This window comes from Chrysochloris asiatica, unplaced genomic scaffold, assembly GCF_000296735.1.
Source record: "Chrysochloris asiatica unplaced genomic scaffold, ChrAsi1.0 scaffold00007, whole genome shotgun sequence".
Lineage (NCBI taxonomy): Eukaryota > Metazoa > Chordata > Mammalia > Afrosoricida > Chrysochloridae > Chrysochloris > Chrysochloris asiatica.
This window is the reverse complement of record NW_006408525.1, coordinates 26,775,328-26,783,637: the sequence shown is the minus strand read 5'-3', so window position 1 is coordinate 26,783,637 and position 8,310 is coordinate 26,775,328. Positions and strand designations below refer to the sequence as shown.

The following is an 8,310-nucleotide window of genomic DNA, read 5'->3' as shown; positions in this document are numbered from 1 at the left end:
ATAATAAATAAGTCTTCCTCCAATCCTGATGCCACATTCTTCTTTATATATTCCAATGTATCAAATTCTTTGGTCAGCATACAGATTGAATAAAGATGGCGTAAAAACTACAAACCTGATGCACACCTTTCCTGACTTTAAACTATTCAGTAAATCCTTGTTCTGTTTTAATAACTGCCTCTTGGTCTATGTACAGATTCCTCACAAGCACAATAAAAGTTTCTGGAATACACATTCTTTACAATATTGTTATGCATAGTTTGTGATGATCCACACAGTTGAAAGACTTTGTTGCATAGTCAATAAAGCACAAGTAAACATCGTTCTAATATTTTCAGCTTTCAGTCAAGATCCATCTAATATCAACCATGGTATACTAGTTTCATGTCCTCTTCTGAACTCAGCTTGAATTTCTGGCAGTTCCCTGTTGATGCACTGTTGCAACTGATTTTGATCTGTTTATCAGTAAAATTTTACTTCCTTATGATATTAATGATATTGTTCTTTGATTTCCACATTCCATTGGGTAACATCTCTTTGGAGTGGGCATAAGTATGGATCTCTTTCAATCCATTGGCCAGGTAACTCTCTTCCTAATTTCATGGAATAGTAAGTGATGGACTCCAGTGCTGCATTGGTTTGTGGGAAGATTTCAACTTGTATTCTATAAAGTTCCTGGAGCCATGTTCTTTGCCAATGTCTTCAGTGTACCTTGGACTTCTTCCTCCATTGTCATTGGTTCTTAACCATTTGCTAACTCTTGAAATGGTTAAGCACCAATCACTTCTTTTTGGTACAGTGACTCTCTGTATTCCTTCCATCTTCCTGTGATGCTTTCTGCATCATTCAATATTTTTTCGATGTTAAGTGCTATCGAGTTCTCTTTCACTCATAATGACCCAGTATAGGGTTTCCAAGGAGTGGTTGGTGAGTTTGAACCACCTACCTGTGGTTCAAATGACCTTCAAGTCCTGCACTTATTCTACAGTGATTTTACCCATAATATCATCAATGTTGCAAATTGGCTTGAATATATTCTTCAGTTCTTTCTGTTGAATAATGTTGAGTATGTTTTCTCCTTTTGCTTTACTAACTCCAGACCTTTACACATTACATTACAATTCTTGACTTTCTTCTTGAGTTGTCCTTTGAAATTCACCACTTTTACTTCAACATTTCTTTTATTAGCTTTAGTTTCTGTATGCTCAAGAGCATGTTTCAGAGTCTCTTCTGACATTAATTTGGCCTTTCTTTCTTTCCTGACTTTTAATATCCTTGGCTTTCTTCCAGTATGATGTTTTTGGTGTCAGCCCACCACTCTTCTGATCTTCAGTCAGTAGTGTCTAATGCATTAAATCTTTTCCTGAGATCATCTATAAATTCATGTGGGATATATTTAAGTTCATATTTTGTCTCTCGTGAACTTGTTTGAATTTTTTTCAGCTTCAGCCTGAACTAGCATATGATCAATTAATTTTCTGTTGTACAGACTGCAATTGGTATAGTCAAGAGACAGTTAAAGGTTCTGAACTTCAGTCAGTGGAATAAATATGGGTCTCCAGAGAACAGAATTGTGAAAGAATGACTAAATTTGTGAGAGATGTTGAAGAGTTGTCTAACTAAAGATGAAAGAGCTGTTGGAGCTTTAAGACAGTTGAGGGGAATATGGTAGAGTATAGAACTGTGGGAACCATTGATAGAAATGATGGAGTGTACCTGCGGTTCTCCAAAGTCCCTAGCATGGGTTTCAGCCCTAGTTTAGCCAGGCTTTGATGGAGAGAGATGACATCTCATTATAAACATTTGATGAAGACAATGAAAAAGCAGTTGAAGTGTCTTGGTCAAAAAAGCTCAGAGTTTAAATAAAGTTGTGGTTAATAGGAAAATTTAAGCAAATATACTGTGTAGAGCAACAGGGAGGTCGCTGATAAACTAAGGAAAAATAAGACCCGTGGGACTCTGGGGGAAGAATTCATATTTTGGTGGCTTTTTTGTGTATACATCAAATCACCATATTCAAAGCAAAGTTAATTCAAAAGCTCAATACAATATTCATTCTAAACATGAAGCCTAGTTTGCTTTATCCTATGTACTGATATAAACATCTTACCAGATGCACTTTCCATGATCTTTAGAGAAGCCACATAAACAGCTTTCATTCCTTGTCTGCATGGTTCCTGAATTCAATTTTCCCAGAAAGACATTTTGCTGTTAAGTGTCGTCGAGTTGAATCTGACCCACAGTGACCCCGTATAGGGTTTCCAAGGAGCCCTTGGTGAGCTTGAGCCACTGACCCTGCAGTTCTAATGACTTTGCAGTCTGATGCATTAGCCCACAGTGCCACAGAAAGACTCTAATCTTAAATTGTTTCACTTTCTTCACTTGCATTCTAGACTGTATAGAGGAAAAAACAGCACTGATGGACATTTTTCTGAATTGGTTAGGTGCTTTAATACTCTCAAACTCCATTACCACTGGGAGTCTATGACTGAGTGTAAGAGAAATAATGGTGGTTCTGGAGAAGGCTTTTAGAACTAACCCAATATTCACAGCAGCAATATTTACAATAGCAAAAAGATGGAGACAGCCTAAGTGCCCATCAACTGAAGAACTCAACGGCACTTCACAACAACAACAACAATGGCTAATAATCATGAACATTTCCTTATATGTTTGTTGGCTACCCAGATTTCCTCCTTGGTGAAGTGTCTGTTCATGTCCTCTGCCCATTTTTTAATTGGGTTATTTGTCTTTTTCTTATAAAGGTGTTGTAGTTTCCTATACATTTTAGAAATGAGTCCCTTGTCTGATGTGTCATTGCAAAAGATTTTTTCCCATTCTGTGAGTTCCCTTTTTACTCTTTTGGTGAAGTCTTTGGATACACATAAGGTTTTCATTTTTAGTATGTCCCAATCTTCTATTTTGTTTACTTTTGTTTTTGTAGTTTTCAAAATGTTTGCTTGTCTGTGTATTCCCTGAATTAGAGCCCTCACATCTGTTCCTATTTTTTCATTGAAGGCCTTCATAATTCTGGGATTCACATTTAGGGCTTTAATCCATGCTGAGTTGGTTTTTGTAATAAGCATGAGGTAAAGGTCTTATTTCAATCTTTTGCATATCACTTATCAATTCTGTCAGCACAATCTGTGGAAGAGACTATCACCTCCCCATGCTATAAATTTAGGTACTTTGTCAAAAATCAGTTGGCTGTATGTGGATGGGTGAATTTCTGGATTCCCAATTCTGTCCCATTGACCAATGTGTCTTTCATTGAACCAGTACCAACTTGTTTTGACCACTGTAACTGTGTAATAAATTTTGAAATTGGGGAGTGAGAAGTTTTCAACTTTATTCTTCTTCTTAAGCAGTGCTTTGCTTATCCTGGGTCTCTTTCTTTTCCATAGAAAGTTTGTAAGTTTTTTCCATATCTTTGAAGAATGTCGTTGGAATCTGGATTGAGATTGCATTATATGTGTAAATTGCTTTGGGCAGTATTCTGCCCTCTGCTTTTGAAGGTACAATGACTATTCTGTTCTGACTTGGTTAGAAGCTATAATGATGGCCATAAGAGTCCATGGATCTATTTACCTGTCTAAACTACTTCTCTAGTCTTTAAAAATGCCATTGTCTAGATTTTATTCTTCTGGAGACTTAGAAGTTGAGAGGACAGGTGGTAATATGACAAAAATTCAGTGAATACAGCTATTTATAATGTTTCATCTCATCCAATCGGGCTTAAACCAGTTTGGTACTCATTTTAAACCAATACATTCATCCCCCATCTCAACATTGTTGAGATCAATTTAAAGTAGAGATTCAAGCATAAGTGGCAGAGAGTTGTGAGTTGTGAATGTGAGTGTAGGATGTCAGGGCCTTCAAAGCATTTGGCACACACTTATTCCAATGTTGCTGTCCTATATCAAAGCATACTCAGAGTACCTCCTTGGAAATGGCTTTAAAATTACCCAAGAAATCATGCATTATGGTTTTACTGTCATAACTTGTTTCAGACTTATTAAAGGTACTACTCAGCTTGGTGACTTACCTTACTCACTTGACATGGTTCCAAGTGACATTTGGCTGGTTCCAAAAATAAACACATCCTCAGAAGATGAGGATTTGTGCTCATTGAGGAAAATTGAAAGGACAGGTCACAGGCCATGAAGGGAAGTCTCAAGAAAGGGTGACAAAAGCAATGGCTCTATCAGAAGTTCCTAAAAGGAAATACTTTGAGAAAGAGCTTTCATACTTTGAACACTGATACATTCACATGAAAACAATCCTCTTAGGTCACAGCTACACTCTGAAGAGCATGATGTAGAATGACTGCCAAAATGCACTGATGGTCATGAGGTCTGACTAAGCATGTACTGGTGTCTTTGCAGGGTAATAGCCTTTGAAGAAATTGACTAAGGTGTTTCTGCATCAGATCAACTGAAGGGTTTCCTTTTTATCAAACTTCTAGTGGGTGTGGTATTGTAGGATAAGCACTAGGTTGCTAACCGCAAGGTTAGACATTCAAACCCACAGCTGTTCCTCGAAAAACCTGTACAGAATTGTTATGAATCAAAACAGACTCAATGGCAAATAACAACAGAAACAAGTAGGTATTATGTTTTGTCACTTACTAAATGTTTTTCTATTAGAATAGAAATGACCTTGGTTTTCTGACAGAGGTTTGTCATTTCTTGGCTCCTAATTTGTTGTTGGTGTTAAGTGTCGTGGAGTTGGTTCCGACTCATAGTGACCCTGTATAGGATTTCCAAGGCTGTAAATCTTTACAGGAGCAGAAAGCCTTATCTTTCTCCCGTGGAACAGCTGGTAGTTTTGAACTGCTGACCTTGCGGTTCTCAGCCCGATTTGTAACCACTACGCTACCAGAGCTCCTTCCTTCTAATTTAGGAGGGAGTATTATCTAACACTGATTGAGCTCTACTTAATCCATTTCTGCATTATTGCTTCTTGGTAATGTGAGGATTGAATGAGAGATACAGTGTCATGTAATGGAAAGAGTATGGTTGTTTGAATTAGAAAGACTTGGGTTTGAGTTCTGATTACCATGTAAGAGTTCTGTGACCTTGGAAATTTCTCAGACTCTTGGTGTCCTCATCTCTAAAACCTTATAGGGTGTTGTGAAGACTGAGTAGATAATGGATATAGGTTCTTAGCACAGTGTCGGGTGCACAGTGGGTGCTCACTAAGCAGGAGTCATCTTTGTAACAGCCTTCCTGTGTGCAAGTACATAGTACAAAAACCAAACCCACTGCCACCGAGTATATTCTCACTCATTGTTGGTGATGTTAGGTGCCATGGAATTAGTTCCAACTCATAGTGACTTTATGCACAACAGAATGAAACACTGACCAGTCCTGTGCCAACCACACAATTGTTGCTACATTTGGGCTCATTGTTGATGTCACTGTGGCAATCCATCTTGATGGGGGTCTTTCTCCTTTTTGTTCACCCTCCACTTTACCTAACATGATGTCCTTCTCCAGGGACTGATCCCTTCTGATAATATGTCCTAAGTATGAGAGATCAAGTCTCTCCATCCTGGCTTGTAAGAAGCATTTTGGACATACTTCTTCCAGCACAGATTTGTTTGTTCTTTTGGAAACCCATGTTACTTTCAATATTCTCCTTCAATGCAATAACTCAAAAGAACCAAGTTTTCTACAGTTTTCTTTATTTATTGTCCAACATCCACTTTCATATGAGGTTATTGAAAATACCATGGCTTGGATCATGTACACCTTAGTCCTCAAACTGACATCTTTGCTCTTCAACACTTCAAAGAGGTCTTGTGCAACAGGTTTACCTAATGCAATATGTCATTTAGTTTCTTGATTGCGGCTTCTATGAGTGTTGATGATTGATCAAAACAAAATGAAGTCTTTTTGACAACTTCAACTTTTTCTCCATTTATTGTTATTTATTGGTCCAGTAGTTAGGATTTTTCTTTTCTATACATTGAGGTGCAACCCTTACTAAAGTCTTTGATCTTCATCAGTATTTTAAGTTCTCTTCGCTTTCAGAAAGCAAGTTTGTATCATTTGTAATTCACAGGGTGTTAACAAGTCATAGAAACCCTAGAGAGGGTTTCTAAGGCTGCAAATCTTTACTGAAGAAAGCCTCATCTTTCTCCCTTGGAGTGACTAGTGGATTTGAACCACCAAGCTGGTGGTTAGCAGTTCAGTACTTATCCTCTAGCACCAGCAGAGCTCCTTCACAAATAGTTGTGGTTCAAACTGACCTTGCAATCCAGTGCTTATCCCATAGCACCACATTTAATTTTCCTAATGATCTTAGTTTTCCTATTGTTCTGTGAACATTGAATAATAGCAGAGAGGGAGCTGTAGGAGGATTCCTACAGCCTTACAGAAGCAGGGTAGGGATGCTTGATGAAATACCAGAGGCACATTGGGCTGGATCATCTTCTAAATCCTTCCTAATCCCAGATTTTAGACATCTCTACCATGTGGCTAATGAGATAGTTTTCTTGGACTGTTTTTCTCATGGAGTTCTTTCTGAACAAGACACACACTCAGTAAGTCTATTATAGGAGAGACACAGAAGTCTCGTCAGCTCTGAGAGATAGATTTCAGATGTCACTCCTCAAATCAACTCCCTGTGTTGCCATAGAAATGGGTTGGCCACAATGAAGCCTAACCACCAAGCTCTTACTTAGCCAACCAGCATGGTTAGTGAGGAGTCCTGACTTTGCAAGAAGCCAGAGTAAAGCATTTTATGAGGTAAATGACTCCTGTGAGGTGTCTAAACTACAGATGAAAAATCCCCAAAAAGGGAAAAAGGGGGTAATAATGTATGTGGTTGACACACCCACTACTGACAGAATATAAAATCCTAGACAGGCCCAGGGCTTACACCAGAATAAAGGAAATAGGCTGTGAAACTGATCTTCAGAGCTCCACTCCCTCCCAACACCAGTCATACATCTGCTGCCTGCCCAACATGAACTGCTGCACCAGCTGCTCTGCCCAGCACTGTGTGCCCACTAACTGCCACGTCTGCAACCTGCCTGGGACTTGTAACATCTCTGCCTCTGTGGTCAACTGTGGCTGGCTCTGTGAGGGCTCCTTCAACAGTAACGAGAAGGAGACCATGCAGTTCCTGAATGACTGCCTGGCCAACTACCTGGAGAAGGTGCGCCAGCTTGAGCAGGAGAATGCACAGCTGGAGGGCCACATCCATGAGTTTTGCCAGCAGCAGGTGCCCTATGCATCCCCGAACTACCAGTCCTACTTCCGGACCATCAAGCAGTTCCAGTAGAAGGTGAGGATGTGGGCACCACATTGTCAGCTTAATGCACTTGGTTTCATTCATTCGTTTTTATGATATACAAATTTCTGAATGGCATCTAAGGCTTCTCACAGGTAATTTGAGGATGGTAATGATAAACAATGCTTTGCCTTTGGCAGGACACTTCAAGTAGTCTTAGAAACTCTGTTTTGCAGTCATCACAAGGGATAGCTACCGACTGTGGTTAGCAGAAGGAATCAAACCAAAATCAGTTATACAAAGTTGCCTTGCTTCCACAGGGCTTCTTTCTTAAAATCAGAATATCTAACTTTTTCATCCTATTATGATAACATGTTCTTGTCTACAGAGCATTATAGGAATTAAAAAAAAAAAAAAAAGCCACTGAATTGTTTCTCTGACTAATTCTAAGGCTTTAAAATTTGTAGTAAAAGAGAGTGTCTATGGTAAAGCAAAAAGGCTTTGATTCCAGAAGTCTCACTGATATATACAGACACACATACCACCCACAAAAGCAGACTTGGAGACAGTTCCAAAACAAAGCCATAAGTGTAGATGTAGAAAGGGTGCAAGTAAAGAGTTAGCACAGGAAGGCCAGGGTGGAGGTGAAATGATGTTTGCTGTCAGCAATACTACAGAATACCAGGCAAAGCTGATTCAGGACAGAGCTCTAAAACTCAGAACCACATAGATAGGAATATTTAAAAGGTTTGAAGACTTATAGCTAGTGGAACTTGTAGCAAAAGTAAGAAATCATGTACATTTGAATCTGCCGGGCTCCACAGCCTGGAGCTAACAACTTGAGTGAGAACAAATGGCAAGACCAAATGGGGGGAGCAGACACACCATGGAAAAATGCTCTGGGAATCTCAGAGCAAAGGTCGACAATACACTTTGTCTGTTTTGCTTTGTTCTGATTTTCTTTCTTTCTTTCTTTCTTTTTCTATTTTTGGTATCAGTTCATTGGTCCCCCACTGTTTGCACACCTCCAATCTGGTGACTAGAGGGGTGCCTGAGTGAGTGGACACCCCC

The 8,310-nt window shown here is 39.2% G+C and overlaps 1 protein-coding gene across 1 annotated transcript in view; it reads left to right on the top strand.

Moving 5' to 3' along the window:
• The first annotated feature begins 6,658 nt into the window (after positions 1-6,658).
• KRT33B (keratin 33B) overlaps positions 6,659-8,310 on the top strand; it is a 26,856-nt gene continuing 25,204 nt past the window's right edge. Inside the window, 3 exon segments of the mRNA XM_006878205.1 lie at positions 6,659-6,700; positions 6,949-7,286; positions 7,440-7,449. Coding sequence (XP_006878267.1) covers positions 6,659-6,700; positions 6,949-7,286; positions 7,440-7,449 — 390 coding nt within the window.